The sequence below is a fragment of the Capricornis sumatraensis genome, chromosome 13 (genome assembly GCF_032405125.1).
Source record: "Capricornis sumatraensis isolate serow.1 chromosome 13, serow.2, whole genome shotgun sequence".
NCBI lineage: Eukaryota > Metazoa > Chordata > Mammalia > Artiodactyla > Bovidae > Capricornis > Capricornis sumatraensis.
The window spans coordinates 35,915,045-35,939,787 of NC_091081.1; the positions used below are offsets into that span (position 1 = coordinate 35,915,045).

Sequence of the window (24,743 nt, forward strand, 5' to 3'; positions counted from 1 at the left end):
TATGTTAGTTTAAATTAAACAAACAAAAATCTCTTTTTCTGGATATTCCTAATATTTGTTCTTGGAGTAAACCAGACAAGCTGAAAGTTCCATTTATGCCTGTTATTCAACTCTTAAACCATTTCTTTGGAGTTTCATCATTAGCCAGTGTTGAGGAATCTCAGAACAATTTCATAAGTCATAAAGCGGAGTCCTATTAAATATACTGCTACATTTACAAAAAAATAAGCTATTTACTTTCTTTTTGAATTGGTTTCTAGACTAACTGAGATCTATATATGAGACAAATGCTTTCTGGGACAAGGTAAGTTTTTAAAAATAACCTCACCATATGTGATCTGCCAGTGTTATAGAATCGAAAAGCATGCTTTCTATGTGAAAGTGTTATTCTGAATTCAACTTAACTTTCATATTCTCATTTTACTTTTGTTCTGATTTTTCACCTACTAATCTTGTTTAAATTACATAATTTTACTGTTTAATATATTCTGAATACAACTTTAATTTTGTTTTCATTTTCCAAATAGCAGGTTACACATCAGAAAGCAAATATAAAATAATGCATAAATCAATAAAAGAAAGAATGGAAATTCTGTTATTAAAAGTGATAGTCTCATCTTTCAAACAGCAACATAAGTCAGAGTTAATTACTCTAGAGAAAAGACAACTGATCATCATACATACTTGTTGGAAGTCTAGAGAAAGCATACTATCTGTCACTGACAAATAGTACAGTGCTACCCACTCCAGGCATAAAGGAAAGGTATTCTTTCCAAGTCTGTATATTACGAACATCATCAAGAATTTTTGTTATTGAATGAAAAATAAATTCCAACTCTAAATTCCAGTGTTTACTTTATTATATCATTTTATTCCAAAAATCCCAACCAAACAACCACAACCATGCTTACATTCTTTATTACTCAAATATAACACTAGAGCAATTTTCCAAATACAATTAAATATTTTATTGTAGTGAAATCAACATCCATATTGGAAGACTGGACAAACATCTGCTCAATAAACTAACCATGTTATAACAGGCATTTACTATTGGTAGTTATATTTTATGAGATATAATTTGACATCTGAGTCGGTATAACCCTCTAGTAATTTGGTCATAAATTTTATCAAGACAGTTGACTTATTTCCAGTGCCAGCATGTATAAAAGAGCTTAAAAAACAAAGTCCAAAGACTTGTGTTCAAATTCAGATTCTACTAAATAGTACAGCTTTGTACTAGCTATTTAACCCCTTACATCAATCCCCTTATATATGACCTAATAATAACTGTTTTTCAGTGGACTGTAAGGTTTGAACAGTGTTGAAGTCATAGTAAGAGGTTTTTACTGCTATGAATTGTTTCCTTTAGTTGATTTAGTATTATCTTTAGGTTCTGGAGAAGGGAATGGCAACCCACTCCAGTATTCTTGCCTGGAGAATCCCATGGACGGAGGAGCTTGGTGGGCTACAGTCCACGGGTCACAAAGAGTCAGACACGACTGAGCAACTTCACTTTCACTTTCACTTTTAGGTAGGCAATGCTTTATTCTGGAAAGAATAGTTCCTAACATCACTAAGGAGAAATATAAATCCCTCTGCTATACACTTGCTGATAGAATTAGTAAAGTTACTTAACCTTTATGAGACTTTGGTTCTTCATCTGTAAAGTGGAGCTAGTCTCCATCTTTACAGATCATTTTTTTTTACATAATTATTTGATTATTTTTAACATAATCATTACATAATCACTTTTTACATAATCCTTTGATTACGGTGATTAAATAAGATCATATGCATAAGGCATCCCAGCATAGCATACATGTCAGGTAAAGAACAGTTTGTTTTCTCTTATTTTTGCTTTGAAGTTTATTCCATCATTTCAGCACAAAATAGAAATATATATTGCTTTAATCAATATTCACAATAACAAACAGTATTTAGCTATTTGGAACTAACCTCAGAATTTCAATCTGCTTTGAAGATCATCACTATCTATATTACTTTCCTTTTAAGACAATTACTTAAAAGCACTTGTCAGATTTTTCTATCAGAAAATTTATATCAAAGTGACTTCTCTGACTTTTTTTTAAACTGACCATGTAACAATAACAACTTCATTTAAAAATCAAAAACCAGGGGACTTCTCTGGCAGCCCAGTGGTTAAGACTCTGCTTTCACCTCAGGTGGCACAGTTCAACCCCTGTTTGGGGAATTTTCAAATGCCATGCAATGTGGACAAAAACAGACAAAAAAACATGCTTCAAACTCAAATGTAATAAAGAAATTAAGAACTTAAATAATTTAGCAATTACCTGTTTCAAAATGCCTGCTGCCATTTCATGGCTACAGTCAAAGATGACATGGAATTCCTTGCCTCTTTTCATCTCTTTCAGTAAGGGTTTTGCATCCTTTGTATCAGCAGGTAGTTGACGGATCTTAAGTCGAAGATTGTACCTTGATGGAGCTTTGATGAGCTCCTGCAAGCGAATGAGACCTTTAACAAAAAAAACAAAAAAAAAAAACAAAAAAAAAAAACAAGAAGAACGTTAGAGAGAAATCACAGTGGATCATAGAAATCACAAAACACACTACAGCACCTGATTTTCTTGACCATGTACATTTCACGATGTGGCCACTGAAAGTCCTGCTTCAGAATTCCTAATTGCCAGTTGTTTTTGTTAATGTATCATGTGCTCAGTCATGTCTGACTCTTTGTGACCCTATGGACTCTGACAGACTCCTTTGTCCATGAGATTTCCCAGGCAAGAATACTGGAGTGGGTTGCCATTTCTTCCTCCCAAGGATCTTCCTGATCCAAGGATCAAACCGGCTTGTCCTGAGGCTCCTGCATTGCAGATTCTTTACCTTCTGAGCCATCAGGGAAGCCCCATTTTAGTTAATATTACTTCTCAAAATCTTAGGGTATAGCTTAAAGAATGAAAGACATACATGGCTATTAGTTAAAGGTAAACAATTTAAATACATAAAAGACTATAGAATAAAATAGTCTCCCTTTGACCCTAATTCTACTCCCAGTGGGTTGTCACGGTTGATGGCTTGAAATATTATCTTCCATATATTTCTTATGTATTTGCACATATATACATAGAGGGCTTTATTGTACCTTAATAGTTGTTTTGTGAGAATGTCTTACAGGTTATTATGTCAGTGACTACTGTTCTAGTTTCTCTAATTAATTAAACAATGGTTTTTAATAGATATACTCAATGCAGTTATTCTCTGTTATTAAAAACTTCAAAGGCTTCTTTCTTATTTATTTATTTTACAAGTAGTGGTCTAGTAATTTGGTATAGATGTATAACTTTGTTTAGAAACAGGAATAAAAAGTATCTTATCATGACTTCCCTGGTGGCTCAGACAGTAAAGCGTCTGCATATAATGTAGGAGGCCCAGGTTCCATCCTTGGGTCAGGAAGATCCTCTGGAGAAGGAAATGGTAACCCACTCCAGTACTCTCGCCTGGAAAATCCCATGGATGGAGGGGTGTGGTAGGCTACAGCTCATGAGGTCACAAAGAGTCAGACATGCCTGAGAGACTAAACTTTCTATTATGACAAAAATATACTGCATATTAAAATAATATAAGAGATCCAAAGAATAAAATCTAAATCTGGGAATTTTTTCATTCAGTTTTTAATTAAATAATACATCCTCTTAGACATACAATGCTATATACATGTTAACAGGTTTCAACATAGTTAATAAAATTAATATGACTAATTTTAAGTATTGTCATCCTTAGGACATAAAAGATAAAAAATATATAAATTCATAAATATACCTAATAACTTTTGCTTTTAAAGTATTGTCCCATAAAATTTACTTTGTTAGTTTATAATTTTTATATTTAACATTTTGCAAATAATATTTACATAAATTACACAATACAATTATCTTATTTAGTTTTACAAGTTTAAGTGTTTACTAACAATAGTAAAATAAATACTACATAATTAATTGACATCAAATGTACCCATTGAACATAATATAATTCAGTGTAGGGAATCATGTATGTAACGAGTACAGGTGTTAAAACTGAATTGTACAAAGGTGAAAACAAATATTTGAGTTTATAACACATGCTTAATTGTATTAGTGTTTAACATTAGACATAAAATTCTCTAAAATGTGGATAACATGCTATGCATTTCTTTGCACATGAGGTTACTTCAAAACTAAGTTACAATAAAAATTTAAAGGATAGTAATATTGTTTTGGGTTTCCCAGGTGGGATGCTGCTGCTGCTGCTAAGTCATGTCAGTCATGTCCGATTCTGTGCGACCCCATAGACGGAAACCCACCAGGCTCCTCTGTCCCTGGGATTCTCCAGGCAAGAACACTGGAGTGGGTTGCCATTTCTTTCTCCAATGCATGAAAGTGAAAAGTGAAAGTGAAGTCGCTCAGTCGTGTCCGACTCTTAGCGACCCCATGGACTATAGCCTATGAGGCTCCTCCATCCATGGGATTTCCCAGGCAAGAGTAGTGGAATGGGGTGCCATTGACTTCTCCCCCAGGTGGGATAGTGGTAAAGAATCCACTTGCCAATGCAACAGATGCAAGAGACACGAGTTTGATCCCTAGGTCAGGAAGATCCTCTAGAATAGAAAATGGCAACCCACACCAGTATTCTTGCCTGGAAAATTTGATGGGCAGAGGGGCCTGCTGGGCTACAGTCCAAGAATCAGAGACAATTGAGCAATTGAGGGCACACACACACAGTAGTATTGTTTAACAACTTTTTATAAATAGAGGAGACTTGCTCTAAGGCAGTGACTTCCAAACTTTGGAATGGATGACAGTAATCTGAAGCTGGGTACAATCTTAATAACCAAGTCAGAATCTTCAGGGGATACAACTCATGCATGAGGATTTTTAATAATTGCTCCAGATGATTTTCTTGGTCATCAAAGAGTGTGGTCAATTTCCAAAGATAGATCCAATTTTTGGTGTCTTATGAGAGCTACCCTTTGAACCACTTTGGCAGAGCAATTTAATAGAATAATAAGTATTTTATATTAACTAGTAGCATAAGACAATAAAATAATTACTCATGCATCAAATAAATCTTTATTGGCTTACCTCTAAAATATTCTTAGTTCTAAATTTCTATTATTCTCATTATTTATATAAACACAGACAGATCTAATACCAACCTTAGGTGAATAAAGAAAAGAAAGCTACCCTTCACTACCTTATCTCACAAGATTTTGAGTGAGTCAAATGTAAATTTGGGATATTTAGTCTATCAGAGTAGCAATACCCTGAGAGTTGAGTGTGAATCTCAGTTCAAAAAAATCTATGATATCTTTATGTAAGATATTATATCTGAGATTTGTTTTGCTTTCCTCTTTTCTATTAGAGGGTAAAACCATATAACCTATATCAATATATAAATTAATACATAAAACACCAAAGGGGAACTGGCTTATATTAGACTTTCAATAAGTAGTGGGTTTTTATTATTGTTATCTGGGCTAAGAAGGAAAGAATATAGTTATTTTTAAAATGTGTTGGTTACTAATCTATTCTTGGAAGTTATTTGACACTGATATAGACTGAAAACCTAACACCACCAAAATATCAATCAAAATGTTGAGATAAACTCATTATCAAAGAAAAAGTAGCTATACAGTTAGAAATTAGCTCAGCAGTTCTGAATTTTAAAAGTTCAACTGACTGGGAAGTAGAAATTTTCAGAAGTATTAAATCTACAAATAGCATTTGTAGGGCTCACCTTAAGTATAAATAGTGTCAATTATTTTCAAGTGTCTTAAGAACTCATGTGGATAGTCCGTTGAGCCACTAGGTACAATAAATGTTTACTTCTCTTCACATATACACATCCCTGCTGGCATGAATGTAACAGATTTCAGTTTGCCAGCTTCCCTGAGGAATAATACTCAAGAGATAAATTTAAAAAAAAATAGCTGTTGCTAGTAGGACTTGCCATCTCCTTCTTGAATTCAAGGGAATTATTGTCTTCATTTATATACACAACATGTATTTACTGCATGTCTACTATGTACAAGGCATTGTTTCATGGATAAATATAATGATTAGATTAATAGCATTTATTCAGTCTTTAACCACATGAGATACAGTTCTATAATGCCTTTCACAATCAGTTTTTGGAATAAAAACGGTTCAACATTTTAATCAAAGAGAAGAAATCCAGAGAGTTGTCTGAATACTGAAAGTAGACTCGTGATTTTTAAATTCCGGCTTTCCATCATCTCCTGCACAGGTGCGTAGAGATTTCTCTTGGCTTCTAAGATTTCATTACTCTTCCCAGTGCTATTGTTTCTCTTTTATCCATATTTCCATTCTAGATCCTCTTCCTTCCCTACTATTGGACATTTAGATACAAACCCCTCTGTGAATTCTATTATTCAGAACACCTTGAAAGAATAAGAGAGTTAACAAAATGGAAGGTGTATTCAAGACATCTGGAGTGGATTTTTACTCGGGAACTTAATATGAATTATTTGATGGCATCCCTGTAAGTTAATACACGTAGATGAGGTTTTTATTGAAAGGAAAAAGGGCTTAAACAATAGGAATGTCTTTTAATTACAATACTGGCCATGTATTTACTGCTGTGGATTGCTATTGATCTCCCTACCTCCAACAGCATTCCTATGCAACATATCACGGTCTAAAACTGCCAGTTTCAGAAATGGTTACCCTAATCAATCCATCATACACAAGTCAATACTATTTTGTTGTAAAACAAAAGAGTTCCCTATTTAGGAAAAAAGTAAGCTCTTCAAAATAATTGGGATAGTTTATATGTGATAAGACAGCAGAGTAATGCTCAAAATTCTCCAAGCCAGGCTTCAACAGTACATGAACTGAAAAGTTTCAGATGTTCAAGCTGGATTTAGAAAAGGCAGAGGAACGAGAGATCAAATTGCCAACATCCACTGGATCATCGAAAAAGCAAGAGAGTTCCAGAAAAGCAACTACTTCTGCTTTATTGACTACACAAAAGTCTTTGACTGTGTGTATCACAATAAACTGTGGAAAATTCTTAAGGAGAAGGGAATATTAGACCACCTTACCTGCCTCCTAAGAAATCTGTATGCAGGCCAGGAAGCAACAGTTAGTACTGGACATGGAAAAAAGAGACTGGTTCCAAATAGAAAAAGGAGTAAGTCAAGGCTGTATATTGTCACCCTGCTTATTTAACTTACATACAGAGTACATCATGAGAAATGCTGGGTTGGATGAAGCACAAGCTGGACTCAAGATTGCTGGGAGAAATATCAATAACCTCAGATATGCAGATGACACCACCCTTATGGCAGAAAGCAAAGAAGAACTAAACAGCCTCTTGATGAAAGTGAAAGAATAGAGTGGAAAAACTGGCTTAAAACCCAGCATTCAGAAAACTAAGATCATGGCATCTGATCCCATCACCTCATGGCAAATAGATGGGGAAACAATGGAAACAGTGTGAGACTTTATTTTTCTGGGCTCCAAAATCACTGCAGATGGTGACCAGCTATGAAATTCAAAGACGCTTGTTCCTTGGAAGAAAAGCTATGACCAACCTAGACAGCACACTAGAAAGCAGAGATATTACTTTGCCAACAAAGGTCCATCTAGTCAAAGCTATGGTTTTTCCAGTAGTCATGCATAGATGTGAGAGTTGGACCATAAAGAAAGCTGAAAGCCAAAGAATTGATGCTTTTGAACTATGGTATTGGAGAATACTTTTGAGAATCCCTTGGAATGCAAGGAGATACAACCAGTCCATCCTAAAGGAAATCAGTCCTGAATATTCATTGGAAGGACTGATGCTGAAGCTGAAGCTCCAGTACTTTGGCCACCTGATATGAAGAAGTGACTCCTTAGAAAAGACCCTGATGCTGGGAAAGATTGAAGGCAGGAGGAGAAGGGGACGACAGAAGATGAGACGGTTAGATGGCATCACCAACTTGATCAACATAAGTTTGAGTAAGCTCTGGGAGTTGGTGATGGACTGAGAATCCTGGCATGCTGCAATCCATGGGGTTGCAAAGAGTTGGACATGACTTGAGTGACTGAACTGAACTGATATGTGCTCCTGGCTTCCCATGTGGCTCAGTGGTAAAGAACCACCTGCCAAGCATGAGATGTGAGTTCAGTCCCTGGGTTGGAAGTATCCCTGGCAACCCACTCCAGTATTCCTTCCTGGGAAATCCCATGGACAGAGGATCCTAGTGGGCTATAGTCCATGGGGTTGCAAAGAGTCAGACATGATTTACTGACTACACAACAACATATGTGATCCTGGCCTATGGTGCTCTGTTCAGAAGAGAAATAAAAGGGCCCAGCTACTAGATAAAATAAAAGGGCAAAATCTACTTTGTTTAAAATATGGTTAACACAAATAATTTCCAAATAACAGTTTTCAGAAATGTAGTTTACTTTAACAAATTTGGCACCTGGTTCAGTTATTTTATGGGAGGGTAGAATTGCAACACTTTAAAACAGTCTTTTAATTAAAATATCCCCTTTTCCCTAATGTAATTAGTTGATGTAATGATAATAAAATAGAAACAATTTGCACAGATGGGTTCCTGAAAATCTTCTAACAAAGAAGAGCACCACATTGCAATTATCCCTTTATTTTGGTAGATGAGTAACATTCTATCCCCTCGAATTCCTTCACTGAGAGTACATTTTTTAAAGCTTTTTCTGCTTTCAGTTATTTTACAGTACTTAAAATCAAGGTTTATCTTAAGCTTACAGGAGACAGAGGTTTGAGATGCTCTTTTCAGAAGTTGTCATCAATTTAATTCTTAAGGAGAATCCAGAAGGAGCATTTATGCACACTCCAGCTGGCGCTTGCTTCTAATGAGATCAATCACATCCCTTCCCTGCAGGTCCAGCCTCCCTCAGCCCCAGGAAGGGAGTCCCAAGTTTCCTCCTGGACTGACGTATCCATTTCAGTAGCCACACAGACTAGAGCTTTGCCACCTGGCTTATTCATCAGGCCTATGAATCATCTCAGTGAATGTGGTCTGTGTATAGGCCAGACTCCCCTCACCCAAAATGCACTGCATAAAAATGATTCATCTATGTTCAATCACCACCAATGTGTTTTTCAGTGGGGAAAAGACAATTTATGGAAAGGCCAAGTATAACATTTCAGGAAGTTATTGTTATTGAATGTTTTGTTGGTGCTACAGAGTGTTTAAAATAAAACTAAATAAAATATGTAAACCAGTTGTAGACCTTGTAACGTATGTTAATGTTTAAGTATAAAAGAAGGAAGCCAATCATTGTAAGAAAATCATAAATAACTTTGACAGGAGAGGTAGATTGACACTGAAAAAAAACACTATCTCCAAATTTTTGTCAGCCCTCCCCTCCCTGGGGGTGAGGTGAATTTGTTCAGCTCAGAGAAATTAGAAAATAAAGAGGGGGGTGTCTAGAAAAAAAGTGGGGAGAAGAAAAGATGAAAGGAAACTTCAAGTGTAGTTTTCATCTTCTTAAAAAAGGGAGAGAGCACTATGGAAGCAAAATTAGAGCTCTGGTTTCCTGGAGGAAAAACCCTTAAATCCTAACATTAACTTTACAGGGGCTTCCTGGTAGCTCAGATAGTAAAGAATCTGCCTTCAATACAGGAGATCTGGATTCAATTCCTGGGTTGGGAAGAAGAACAAGTTCAGTCTCTGGGTTGGGAACATCCCCTGGAAAAGGGAATGGCCACCCACTCCAGTACTCTTGCCGGCAGAATTCCATGGACACAGGAGTCTGGTGGGGTCCCTGGGGTCTCAAAGAGTCGCACATGACTGAGGGCCTAACACTTTCACTTCGCTTTCACTTTCAACTGTACAGACAGCTATTTACTTCTCTCTTTTTGAAATTTGCTATATTTTTAAAGAATGACAGAGCTGATGGACAAGCATCTTGCACAGCTCAATACCATAAAAACACGCAACCCGATCAAAAAGTGGCAGAAGACCTAAACAGACATTTCTCCAAAGGAGACATACAGATGGCTAATAAACACATGAAACTATGTTCAACATCATTCATTATTAGAGAAATGCAAACCAAAATGACAATGAAGTATCACCTCACACCAGTCAGAATGGCCAGCATCAAAAAATCTATGAAGAATAAATGCTGAAGAGGGGATGGAGAAAAGGGAATCCTCTTGCACTGTTGGTAGGAATGTAAATTGATACAGCCATTATGAAGAACAGTATGGAGATTCCTTAAAAAGCTAGGAATAAAACTACCACTTGAGCCAGCAGTCCAACTACTGGGCATATACTCTGAGGAAACCATAATTGAAAAAGACACTGTACCCCAGTGTTCATTGCAGCTATATTTACAACAGCCAGGACATGGAAGCAACCTAGCTGTCCATCAACAATGACTAGATAAAGATGGTAGACATATAAATGGAATATTACGCAGTCATAAAAAGGAATGCATTTGAGTCAGTTCCAATGAGGTGGATGAACGTAGAGCCTATTACACAGAGTTAAGTGTCATAAAGACAAAAACAAGTATCATAAATGAATGCATATGTATGAAATCTAGAAAGACAGAACTAATGAGCCTATTTTCAGGGCAGCAGTGGAGATGAAAACATAGAGAACAGACTTGTGGACACAGTTGGGGAAGGAGAGGGAGGGAAAAATTGGGAGAGTAGCACTGAAAAGTATAGTTTCAATGTAAACTCGTGATGTAAAATCGATAGCCAGTGGGAATTTGCTGTATGACTCAGGATGCTCAAACCCATGCTCAGTGAAAACCTAGAAGAGCAGGATGGAGTGGGAAAATGGAAGAGAGGTTCAAGAGGGAGGAAATGTGTGTATACCCATGGCTGATTCATGTTGACGTACGGCAGAAACCAATACAATATTGTAAAGAAACTATTCTCCAATTAAAAAATAAAATTTTAAAATAGTAATTAAAAAGAGTGACAGAGACTTATAATTCAAGACTGAAAATATGTAAAAACATTTTTTGCTTGATGTACTAGAAACCAACTGGTAAACGAGTTTCAATTTACATTCCAGAGTCAAGTGATTATCAGTGGCTACCTGGAGCAGTGTGTTGAGAAGGTGCATGAGACCACTTCTGTGATCAGGGACATGTATCAGGAAGGGATGTGAACCTTAGTGGTGGGGTAGGCAGGCATGGTGGCATCATGCATCAGTCTTCCCTACATTACGATCTCTTTATTTATTAGTGTCATCAAATCCTATCCATGATATTGTTTTATGGATGGCAAAGATTTTCTATACTTCAGAATGGAAAATAATACATGGCAGATCATACATTTTAGGCACCACACTCTCTATTGAAGCCAGGCCCCTTATGGTTCTACACTGAACCAGGCATTCAAATGAGTAGAATCCAAATAGTAATTCTGATACTTATAGTCCCATAAACACATTTAAGAATTTTGTGACTATATTGCCAGAAGCAGCTCATTAAAATGCTATATTGTTTCTCTTCTGAAATCTCCAAATCCTGAAAACTCACTCTGACACATACATGCATACACACACGAAGTTCATTTCAGTTCACTCACTTAGTTCTGCCAACTCTTTATGACCCCATGGACTGCAGCATGCCAGGCCAGCCTGCTCATCACCAACTGCCGGAGTTCACACAAACTTATGTCCATTGAATTGGTGATGTCATCCAACCATCTTATCCTCTGTCATCCCCTTCTTCTCCTGCCTTCAATCTTTCCCAGCATCAGGGTCTTTTCAAATGAGTCAGCTCATCGCATCAGGTGGCCAAAGTATTAGAGTTTCAGCTTTAACATCAGTCCTTTCAATGAACATTCAGGACTGAACTCCTTTAGGATGGACTGGTTGGATCTCCCTGAAGTCCAAGGGACTCTCAAGAGTCTTCTCCAACACCACAATTCAAAAGCATTAACTGTTTGGTGCTCAGCTTTCATTATAGTCCAACTCTCACATCCATACATGACTACTGGAAAAACCATACCCTTGACTAGCAAAAACAAGACTGGGAGCTGACTGTGGCTCAGATCATGAACTCTTTATTGCCAAATTCAGACTGAAATTGAAGAAAGTGGAGAAAACCACTAGACCATTCAGGTATGACCTAAATCAAATCCCTTAGGACTATCCAGTGGAAGTGAGAAATAGATTTAAGGGACTAGATCTGATAGACAGAGTGCCTGATGAACTATGGACAGATGTTCATGACATTATACAGGAGACAAGAATCAAGACTATCCCCAAGGAAAAGAAATGCAAAAAAGCAAAATGGCTGTCTGAGAAGGCCTTAAAAATAGCTGTGAAAAGAAGGGAAGTGAAAAGGAAAGGAGAAAAGGAAAGATATACCCAGTTGAATGCAGAGTTTCAAAGAACAGCAAGGAGAGATAAGAAAGCCTTCCTCAGCAATCAATGCAAACAAATAGAGGAAAACAATAGAATGGGAAGGACTAGAGATCTCATCAAGAAAATTAGAAATATCAAGGGAACATTTCATGCAAAGATGGGCTCAATAAAGGACAAAAATGGTAGGGACCTAACAGAAGCAGAAGATATTAAAAAGAGGTGGCAAGAATACACAGAAGAAGTGTACAAAAAAGATCTTCATGACCTAGATAATCACGATGGTGTGATCAGTCACCTAGAGCCAGACATCCTGGAATGTGAAGTCGAGTGGGCCTTAGAAAGCATCACTACAAACAAACCTAGTGGAGGTGGTGGAATTCCAGTAGAGCTATTTCAAATCCTGAAAGATGATGCTGTGAAAGTGTTGCACTCAATATGCCAGCAAATTTGGAAAACTCAGCAGTGGCCACAGGACTGGAAAATGTCAGTTTTCATCCCAATCTCAAAGAAAGGCACTGCCAAAGAATGCTCAAACTATCGCTCAATTGCACTCATCTCACACACTAGTAAACTGATGCTTAAAATTCTCCAAGCCAGGCTTCAACAATATGTGAACTGTGAACTTCCAGATGTTCAAGCTGGTTTTAGATAAGGCAGAGGAACCAGAGATCAAATTGCCAACATCTGCTGGATCATCGAAAAAGCAAAGGAGTTCCAGAAAAACATCTACTTCTGCTTTATTGACTATGCCAAAGCCTTTGACTGTGTGGATCACAATAAACTGTGGAAAATTCTGAAAGAGATGGGAATACCAGACCACCTGACCGGCCTGTTGAGAAACCTATATGCAGGTCAGGAAGCAACAGTTAGAACTGGAAATGGAACAACAGACTGGTTCCAAATAGGAAAAGCAGTACATCAAGGCTGTATATTGTCACCCTGCTTAATTAACTTCTATGCAGCATACATCATGAGAAGCGATGGGCTGGAGGAAGCACAAGCTGGAATCAAGATTGCTGGGAGAAATATCAATAACCTCAGATGTGCAGATGACACTACCCTTATGGCAGAAAGTGAAGAAGAACTAAAGAGCCTCTTGTTGAAAGTGAAAGAGGAGACTGAAAAAGTTGGCAAAACCTCAACATTCATAAAACTAAAATCATGGCATATGGTCCCATCACTTCATGGCAAACAGATGGGGAAACAGTGGATGACTTTATTTTTCTGGGCTCCAAAATCACTGCAGATGGTGACTGCAGCCATGAAATTAAAAAATGCTTACTCCTTGGAAGGAAAGTTATGACCAACCTCGATAGCATATTAAAAAGCAGAGACATTACTTTGTCAACAAATATCCATCTAGTCAAGGCTATGGTTTTTCCAGTGATCATGTATGGATGTGAGAGTTGGACTGTGAAGAAGGGTGAATGCCAAAGAATTGATGCTTTTGAACTGTGGTGTTGAAGACTCTTGAGAGTCCCTTGGACTGCAAGGAGATCCAACTAGTCCATCCTAAAGGAGATCAGTCCTGGGTGTTCATTGGAAGGACTGATGCTGAAGCTGAAACTCCAACACTTTGGTCCCCTGATGCAAAGAGCTGACTCCTTTGAAAAGATTCTGATGCTGGGAAAGATTGAGCGCAGTAGTAGAAGGGGAAGACAGAGGATGAGATGGTTGGATGGCATCACCAACTCAATGGACATGGGTTTCGGTGGTCTCCAGGAGTTGCTGATGGACAGGGAGGCCTGGCATGCTGCAGTTCATGGGATCGCAAAGAATTGGACATGACTGAGTGACTGAACTGAACTCAACTGACTAGACAGAACTTTGTTGGCAAAGTAATGTCTCTGCTTTTTAATATGCTGTCTAGGTTGGTCATAACTTTTCTTCCAAGGAGTAATCATCTTTTAATTTCATGGCTGCTGTTACCATGTGCAGTGGTTTTGGAGGGCCCAAAAATAAAATCTGCCACTCTTTCCCCACCTATTTGTCATGAAAAGACCCTGATGCTGGGGAAGATTGAAGGCAGGAGGAGAAGGGGACTACAGAGGATGAGATGGATGGATGGTATCACCAACTCAAAGGACATAAGTTTGAGTAAACTCAGAGTTGGTGATGGACAGGGAGGCCTGTCTTGCTGCAGTCCATGGTGTTGCAAAGAGCCAGACATGACTTCGTGCCTGAACTGAACTGTTTCCCTGGGAAATCTAATTTGTCTCTGCCCTGACATTCTCCAAGGAGTATCTGGCCATGATGTTCATTTTCTTTATGTTCAGTTCCCATCTGGAAAGCCCATAACACAAAGGCTTATAAAACATTAATCTAGCAAAGCAGAGGCCCAGGAAGGCCTAAGTGGTAAATCACTAGCTAGAATACCCTGAATATCCTTTAGCAGATAGTTGTGAAGAAAGGTTGGAACCATTTCAAACACTTCTGAAACCCTTTCATGAGTTTAACATTTATTTATTTATTTGGTTGCACTGGATCTTTAGTTGCAGCCTGTGAACTCCTAGTTGCAGCATGTGGGATCCCCAACCAGGAATTGAATCCAGGCCCTCCTCATTGGTTGCATGAAGTCTTAGCCACTGGACTACCAGGAAAGTCCCCCATAGGTTAATCTTATATGTGACATCATGATGCCAAATTTCTGAACTGTATTGTGGCATAGAAGTCTGCATCAGGCAGACATGGGTTGAATCTTACATCATTAACTTTCTACTGAATGACTGTAGACAAAGATATTTAAATTTTTAAAACATGTATTTTTTCATCTGTGAAAATGAGATTATAGTAATTATAATCATATTAAAAAATCAAATGAGCTAATGCACAGAGACCACTTATCACTGTGCCTGTAGCATGTTAACACTTCTCACTGGTTTCTGGTAATCACGCTCTTGGAGCTCAGAGATTCCTGCTACATGTGTACCTCAACAGGCCATCTTTGCACCCTAAACTGTGCCTTTATCTTGTGAGTGGTCTTTATCAAAATCTCTTCATTTCAAGCATGTAAAGGAAGTTTGCTTCCTGCTAGGAACCTAATTAATACTCCATCTATATGCTTGAGGGCTTCCAAATTTATCCCTTACCAGACCATTTCCTTGAATTCTAGACTCCTAAATTAACTTTCCTATTTGACAACTGCATAATAAAAAAATTAACATTACCCACAGAGAGATCTGGATTTTGCAATTAGCTTCTGGATGGTAATCTGTAAGCCCCAAGAAGAGTATCTTTGTTTATTCAGAGGACTTGGGCCACACAGGATATATAACAATGTAATTAATTTATCTTAAGGCCTTTGGGTCATGAGGTATCAGTAAACCCCTAGAAAGGCTGGAGACCTACAGGTCAGTCAAGCAGGTTGTCAGCCAGGTATACATGACCAAACAACTCTGGACATCAAGTGTGAGCTTTCTTGGTTGGCATTACTCCATGCCTATTATCACTGTTTCCTGGAAAAGTTAGGACTCCCTACAAAACTGTTGTTGGGAGACGACAACTGGAACCTGAAGGCAGACCTTTCCTGGACTCTGCCCCATTTGCCTCTTCTCTTAGCTGATCTTATTCTGTATCCTTGTCATAAACCGTAATGGTGAGTATAGCAGCTTTTGGTCATTCTGTGAGTTCCAGTGAATTATCAAACCTGAGGGTAATCTTGGGGACTCCTAAAACGGCACTTGGTATCAGAAGTGAAGATGATCTTGTAGACCCTCAAACTTTGAAACTGATGTTAAAGGTAAGGGGGTTCTTGGAGACTCCTGAAGAAAGTAAAATCTCTACCTTGATGTATAGTAAATACTAAAAAACATTCTTCATCTCTTCCATCTCTAAAACTGTTCCTCCTTCAATTGTCTCCATCTATGATGATGGCAACTCTTTATCATTCCAATTACATAGGATAAAAACCTTGATTTCATCTTTAATCCTTTCTTTCTAGCACACCTCACATCCAATTTATTAGAAATCTTATCAAGTTTACCATCAAATATATATAAAAAGCTGTTAACTCTTACTATTTCTAATACACTGAATTGAGCTATTGTCTATCAAATGGATTATTATAAAATAAATGCACTGCCCTTAAATATTTATATATCTAGGTTTAGCCAGTAGTGATTCATACCCTATGGTATGTATTTAATAAATCTGGTGACTGACTTATGAATTTTAGTTAGCATAGAATGATTTTAGTTAGCACAGCTGTGGATACTATTAGGGTAGGTAAGAAGAAATACACTCAGAGGCCACTGAAATTTGAAGTCCTAAGGCTTGACTCGATACATAAAGGATTCTAAAGCATGAGGCAAATGATATCAGTGGCTTGTGATTCTCCAGGCAAGTAAAGGGAAATATTATACCTCTACACAATCAGTCCATCTAGAGAAAATTGTTTCAATAAGAGTAGAGAAAGCACAATGGAATCCTACTTGAGCCTCAGAGCTATACCCAGAGGTCTCAAGTTCAAAATGGGGGACACAACAGGAACAATGGGGACAAAGTGGACAGAGAATGCCAGAACACCTACCATGTGTGTGAGGCTGGATCTAAGCTGCAAGACAAGCTCCATCACACCCACAGGGCTTCTACCTGGTAACAGCCTATCCTAGAAAATGGACTGAGCTCGTGTTACATGTAGTGTATCACTGCTTCCTGGAAGGTAGGGGCTGCAGCCTATAACTCTTTTAGTTGATACCAGAATATGTTTTTCCTATTTCTTCTTTTGCTGCTATGAGAAAAAGCAATTATGTCATTATTAAGAAGCAAGCAGTGCTTTTGACCACATCAAAGCTAAAACCCTTTGGTCTCTAAAGCCTTTTGGTATAAGTTCAATGTGTGCAAAGGTCAATTTTCCATTCAGAATGTTCCAGTTTGTGAAAGCCAATAGAATTAATGCTGCATTTTCATTCTTTCTTACTGCTATTAAAATTTGCTTGCACAAATTCATGAGAAAATAAGCGCCTTAGAGGCTGATTTCCAGCAACGGTAACTTAAGTGCTGTGCTCACTAGGGGGTACCAGAGTCATGATAAGTGGCTTTGTCCTAGGCTCACCGAGCCCTAGATCTATCCTATCATTTAAGTTTTCTTTGTCCTTTTCATATACCTGCTGAATGTGGGTCTCTGCCTGGTGTAACGAGATAGGGCAGGTAAAAAGCTGGACAGTTTAATGAGAAGGCAGTTGTATTTGTCAGGAGTCTTTTGGTAATATATGCAGATCTAATTCACACCACACTGAGCAAAAATGAGACTTAACTGCCTCTGTAACTGAAAATAAACCCTGGGCCTGGTTGGAGAGAGGAATTCTTTCTTCATTGCTCAGTTTTCTCTTCCTCTATGCTACTTTTGTTACCACTTGATGTTTTCCCAGTTGATGACACAAATGACCAACAGAATATCACACTCAAGAAAGAGATCTGCCTCATCCAAATCCTATGAAGGGCTCTGTCTGGCCTGCATTGGGGTTATTTGGTGGGAGTAGGAGGGACAAAGGAAGGACGCACTATTGGGTTATGGGGAAAGAAAGCCAGCCTCGTCTGAACCAGAGACTACGAAGATGTCCTCAGAGGGATTCTGACTGAACAACACAAATGAAGGCAACCCAGAAATGTCACAGCAGTGTTTTAGAAATTCTTTAAAAATGATGACTGCACTTTGGTTTGTGACCAGCTTGGTGTTATTTTGATTCAGTGGTTGTTTACAATTAAAAGTCACTTTATAATTTTTTAATCAAACTAGGGCCCTTTTAATCTAAGGGGGGTAGTGGTAAGTGCATAGCAATTAGTCCAGGATAATAAGCATTACCCAGGATGTCCAGGGCAAACCAGGAGTTCTGAGCAGTCCTCCTCTTACTTCACAGCATCATTCATTCATCCTTCATCATGGATGTTTGACTGCCTGCTGTCCTGACAATGTTACTGACCCACCCCTAGAAGACCGGCTCACCTCATTGTTCATTTCTGATGGTCATATTGCAGGTCCCTTCGTCTCAAGATGATCCTGCTTAGATGTGCACCATCCTTCTGTCTCTCTACCTGTTCTCTCAGCTTGTGATATCTCAACTTCAGCTCTCCAGACAGTGGCTGATTAGGTAGCCTGCTGTTTTTTCTAATTCCTACTTGTGTCCAGGTCAGTGGGGTTATAAAGCAGCAAATGGTCCTTCACAGCTCTTCTTTTGGCTCTGTCCCAGGATGCTGCTGTTACTGATTTCATCCTGCCACTTTAAAGTTTTTATCCTGCCACATGATTTAAAGTTAACATGATGAAACAGCTCAAGAAACTTTATAAGGTGGGCCCATGACTAACAATAATTACTTGAACTACTGTGTGCTGCTGGGAATGCCAAGCAGAATGTAACTCTGGAGTTTTATCTTTTTGCCCCAGAAAAGAATACCATTAACTACCAATGTCTCTAGCAACTGTGTTCACTGAACATATATTTTATCTTATGAAAGACTGAAACATGAGGATATATCAGAAACATGACAGCACTTATTCTGCGCTTTGAATTGGCAGAAGTGAAATACCAAACCATATACAGTAGATATTTGCCATCTCAGAGATTATATGATAGTGTCTATCATCTCTATAGGATGATAGACTTGCAAATCATTTTTCTACAAGGAATTTTATATAACAACATGACTCTAAAGTATGATGGAAGTGGTGGGGATAGAATATCTAAGGAGGGGTAACCATTTGTCAGATGCAAAATGATGAATTACTTGTAGGAAGAGGAAACTGCAGGTAGAAAACTCATGAGAGCATGGAAAGTGTTATGAGAGTACGGGCAGTTCAAAAATCACGAGTTATTTGGTGGCTGCTACTAGAAAATTGAATACGAGCTGTCACACAGTGGGAGGTAAAGCTGGACCAGTAATAGACAAAAACCAGTTATGAAGGGCACCTTTAAAGAATGTACTTTCTAAGTAAAGAAACTTCACAGTTTCGAGTAGTAAAACAACAACAATTCAGGCTGGGTTAAGCAGAAATGGAGATTTTTAAGAAAAATCTAGGTAGTTTCATGAAACCCCGAGGTGAGAAATCAGTCATTCCTCAGAATTAGAAACAAGTAGGAGCAGGGTTATTAAGATATCATCTCTCACTTCTGTTCTTTTTTGTGTGGGTCTGCTTCATTCTGATCTTTCCAATGAGACCAGCTTTCTGTTCTTCACAGTTCACACAGGAGACATGGCCATGCTTCAGATTTACTCCTGAGTTTACTTGTTATACAAACAGCAGCTGGCAGAGACCAGCTAATCTCTCTTGGTTCCAATTCAAAATTCCTAGAGAGAGGATCTAATTGGCCCAGCTGTGTTAGCCCTTGGTCTAATCAACTGTAGCCAGGGGCACTGACTTACCATAAAGATTGAATATGAGCCTTGACTCCACCTCTGAGGATGAGGAAGCTGGGGGAATCACTATGGAATCAATGAGTAAAGTAAGGCAAATTACATAAATAAAATTTGATGTTAAAACATCATTTTGATTGTCTACACAGGATGGAATTGTGTGTGATATACTAGGGGATATTGAAATAGTGAAAGATATTAGTGGAAAGGAAGTTGTTTTGTGTTTTGGCCCCTATTAGCATAAATGAGAGAATAGCAGGAGACATTTTCTCTACACTCTTCCCTTTTCATTGATTTTGGTAACATCCTACCATGTATCTGTAAGCATTCTCTATTATCCACTTCTCTGGAGGTATAATTTCTTATAAAGAAGAATTGTCACTGAATTTAACCACATCCTTAACTGAGGCAATATATGTTGAAGTTTTGAAATTGACTTTAGCTCAAAAGACCTTTAGGTTGCTCTGAAACAAATGCCATGTTGCTAGCATAATGCACTTACATTAATCAAGATCATGAGGGTGAAATATAATCCAATCTATTAATTTATAATGAGAAATGTATTTGTCACAGACATGGCAAAACTTGAATTGCATAACCCAAGCATTCTCAGATTACATGAAAAACCATACAGCAATCTTAAATTTACTTAATATCACTTTGGGATCAGAACAAAGGTAATTGGCCCAATGAATGTAATAATCATAGATAGCACAATTGCAGGCTTGTGTTTTATCTGTAAGAACTCTAAAGAGGTACTGTTTTCAGTCCCAAATTGCAGATGAGATGAAGACACTGATACGTGGGTTATTATTTTCAAATCCCATATCTAGTAAGTCACAAAACCAAATTCCAAACCTGGAATCTTTCTCCAAAGTCAGTACTCAAACTTTGCATCCAGAATGCAAGATGTCTCATCTTCTTGGTAGTAAATCAACTAAAAATCTTTCCATTAACATTTTTTAGGTGTGTCATCTGCATTTTCCTGTTTTGGTCTAAAGAATGCAAATATCTAACTTATCTTCTCTCCGATGGCCATATTCTTTCTTTAGATGTATCAGGTACCTTCAGACAGGAGGCATTCTGACTTCTAGAGGTGGCTTTGCAAATTTTCATTCTCATCCATTATGTTTTGATTTCATAGTTTTAATTCTTAAAGCATGACTTAATTTCCAGGTGTTTCCAAAGTACTTTACTCCCAATTTCAATGTGATAATGGTACCAAAGAATCCATCAAATTGTTCTGTAGGTTGAATTTTATTACTCCCAATTTCAATGTGATAATGGTACCAAAGAATCCATCAAATTGTTCTGTAGGTTGAATTTTATTTGCCCATAATGAGTTTGATGAGTAAAACTATTCTATTTGCCATTTATTTGTTATCCAAACATAAAATCTGCCTTTGTACTTAAGCATGTCTATTTTAAAATTTCTATACCAAAATATTTTTAGAATTTAAACTTCATATTTTCTTTCAGTTATTATCTTACATGTATATTTTTGCCTCTAATTACCATTTGTCACTTCTGTTATTTTTCAAATCCTTCTCACTTTCCCATAAATCATCTAAGAACTTTTCAGTCTTAATAAGATGAAGGAGAACTTCATCTTAATAAGATGGAAGACTCTTCTATTTCTTTTTCAAATCATAGCATATGCATGACACAGTCTCTCTCATATCTGTTAGTAAGCAATAGTCCTAGATTGCCATTCCATGTGGAACTCCTAAATACAGAGTCTAGTTAGTACCCCCGACACACACACACCAAACACACACACACACTTGGATATTTATACATTGTTCTCTGTCCTTGTTCTTTATCAGCACAATGCTATCTTGACATCACTACTCGTTGCTCCTTTATTTGTGTCTCTATGGCACACTGGGATTCATCCTAAACATAAAAAAGAAAATAAAAAATAAACTGTACATTATCTAGTCTCATGCTTTCACAACTCAGAGGAGCTTTGATCATGATATTTGATAATGTTTATAATCACTTACTATACACAAAATTAGTGTTTTACTAATTCTTCACAAAAATTCTAAGAGGTACTTTTATCCTCTTACACATGAAAAAGAGGCACAGGGATTTGAGCCAGCTGAAAATGGCTTAACTAATAAATGACAGAGCTGGAATCTCTACTCAGTACAGCTATATTTTTTTCATGAGCAACTGGTCATAAGAATAGTTGGTAAAATGAGCTCAATTAGGTTGGGTTATTCTGTTTCTTTTTGCCAAACCTACCAAAATATATAGATAATGATTTGCCTTAAGAAGAATATTTAGCCATTTACATGAAAGATGGAATAAATTTCTACCAAAAATTCCTACTCTACCAGAAATTCATGTACCAGACTTCCTGGGAAGAACACAGACTCTGCAGTTTATGTACTCAAATCTAAAATGCTCTTAGCATATGAACTATGAAAATGTGTTTGGATCTTATGGGACAATTGAAGGAAACCTATGAACTTGAGACGTGACAGAAGAAATGGACATTAAGTAACCACTTTGAAGTCAGAGGCAACCTGAACACTGTTAACTATTTATTAGAAGTAAGAGTGAGAATCACTGATTTGTCATACAATGTTCCTTAGCCACAGTTTTCATACTAATCAAAGGTCAAAGTTAGCGACATGCATGCATGCTAAGTCAATTCAGTCATATCCAACTTTTTGCAACCCTATGAACTGTAGCCTGCCAGGCTCCCCAGTCCATGGGAATTCTCCGGGCAAGAATACTGGAGTGGGTTCCCATGCCCTCCTCCAGGGGATCTTCCTGACCCAGGGACTGAACGCACATTACTTATATCCCATGCAGTGGAAGGTGGGTTCATTACCACTAGGGTCACCTAATATTAAATAACTAGAGCTGAGGCAAGCAGTGATGACAGGAGTCTGGCAGAAGGAATTAGCTATGTAACCTGGATGTGGTATCCTTCCACAGGTAGGCTCTGCTTTCACTCTATAAATCTGTTACAATTCTGAGGCAACTCTCAGCACATTTTGGTAGTTTCAAAAGAACACCTGCGAGTACAGATTCTACTGAAAAGTCATCAGGAAAGACAGCAGAGATGTATACATCACAAGACGGGCCACACTCCCCAAATCCCCAAGTCTCTCTTCTTGGTTACGTGACACGGAGTCTTCTCCTGAGCACTTTCGGCCCTTACATTCATTCACTGTCTATTTCTCTCCCTCCTCCCCAGGACAGACATAAACTCTGTCCTAACGCTCTCAATCATAAGAACCAGCTGATGTAGTTGAGCTTCATGAAGAACCCCTTCTCCTTCCAAACACTCACTGTATGGAACTTGGAGGAAGACTACTGTCAGGCAAGGAGTCTCCCCCTTTCTGCTGTATTGTAACTGACCAAAAATCTATTTCACGCCAGCCATTTAAAAATTGGCTTTCTCAAACTTCAATTCATGATTCCTGGGAGAGCTGTGGGGAAAAAAAACCTAGATTAAGCCCTGAGCATTTGAAGTAGGAGCACTGACTCCAGCACCCTAGATGACTAGAGAACTAACCCTAGGGGTATCAAATAGTGAGAACTCACACAAAGGAAACCACTGGAATACAAGAGCTGGCATCACCCAACCATAGTCCCTGCTCAGGACACCTCATCTAAACAACAAACAAAACAAAAATAGAAATCCAGTCATCAGCAGACAGGATTACCACTTCACTCAGCCTTGCCCATCAGAGGGAAAACAAACAAACAAAACCTCAGCACAGATCTCACCCTGAAAGAATCTTACACAAACCACTAACCAACCTAAGGAGGACAGAAACAAAAAGGAAGTAAGAATTCAACCTTGAAGTCTTAGAAAAGAAGACTTTAAACACAAAAAGTTAAAAAAAAAAAAAAAACAATGAAAGAGCAGAGAAATACTACACAAATGAAGGAACAAACTAGAAACACAGAAGTCCAAATAAATGTAGAGGAAATAGGGAAACTACCTGAAAAAGAATTCGGAATAATGATAGCAAAATGGAGACAATGCAAGAATCAATTAACAAAGGCCTAGAAGAATTAAAGAGCAAAAATGCAGAGACAAACACAATTACTGAAATTAAAAATACTCTAGAAGGAATCAATAGCAGAATATCTGAAGCAGAAAAACAAAGCAGTGAGCTGGAAAATAAAATGGTGGAAATAACCTTTGAAAAGCAGAATAAAGTAAAAAGAATGAAAAGAACCGAGGATAGGCTCAGAGACATCTGGGACCATATCAAATGCAACAACATTTGAATTATAGGGGTCCCAGAAGCAGAAGAGAAAAAGTAAGGTATGAGAAAATTTTTGAAGAGATTATAGTTGAAAATTTCCCCAATGTGGAAAAGGAAATAGTCAATTAAGTCCAAGATGCACAAGCAGTCCCATACAGGATAAACCCAAGGAGAAACACACCAAGACACATACTAATTAAACTAACAAAGACTAAACACAAAGAAAAATATTAAAAGCAACAAGGGAGAAACAATGAGTAACATACAAGAGAAACCCCATACACTTCACAGCTGATCTTTCAGTAGAAACTATGCAGGCCAGATGGGAATGGCACGATATATTTAAAGTACTGAAAGGGAAAAATCTACAACCAAGATTACTGTACCCAGCAAGGATCTTATTAAAATTGATAGAGAAATAAAAAGCTTTCAGACAAGCAAAAGTTAAGAGAATTCAGTACCACCAAACCATCCTTATGACAAACGTTAAAGGCAATTATATAGTCAAGAAATACAACAGAAAAAAAGATTGACAAAATTGACCCCAAACAATTAAGAAAATGGCAATAAAAACATACATATCAAAGGACACAGACTGGTTGAATGGATAAAAAAATAAGACCCATATATATACTGTCTACAAGAAACCCACTTTAGACCTAAAGACACATATAGACTGAAAGTGAGAGAATGGAAAAATACTATCCACACAAATGGGAAGAAAAAGAAAGCTGGAGTAGTAATTCTCAAATCAGGCAAAATAGATCTTAAAATAAAGAAGTTTACAAGAGATAAGGAAGGACACT

At 37.6% G+C, this 24,743-nt stretch overlaps 1 protein-coding gene across 2 annotated transcripts in view; it reads right to left on the reverse strand.

Annotated features, from left to right (window-relative positions):
* Positions 1-24,743, reverse strand: part of GRIK2 (glutamate ionotropic receptor kainate type subunit 2) — a 723,766-nt gene that overhangs the window by 387,003 nt on the left and 312,020 nt on the right. For both annotated transcript variants that reach the window (XM_068985543.1, XM_068985544.1), the window contains exon 4: positions 2,316-2,497. In XM_068985543.1, coding sequence (XP_068841644.1) covers positions 2,316-2,497 — 182 coding nt within the window. The remainder of the gene's footprint in view (positions 1-2,315; positions 2,498-24,743) is intronic.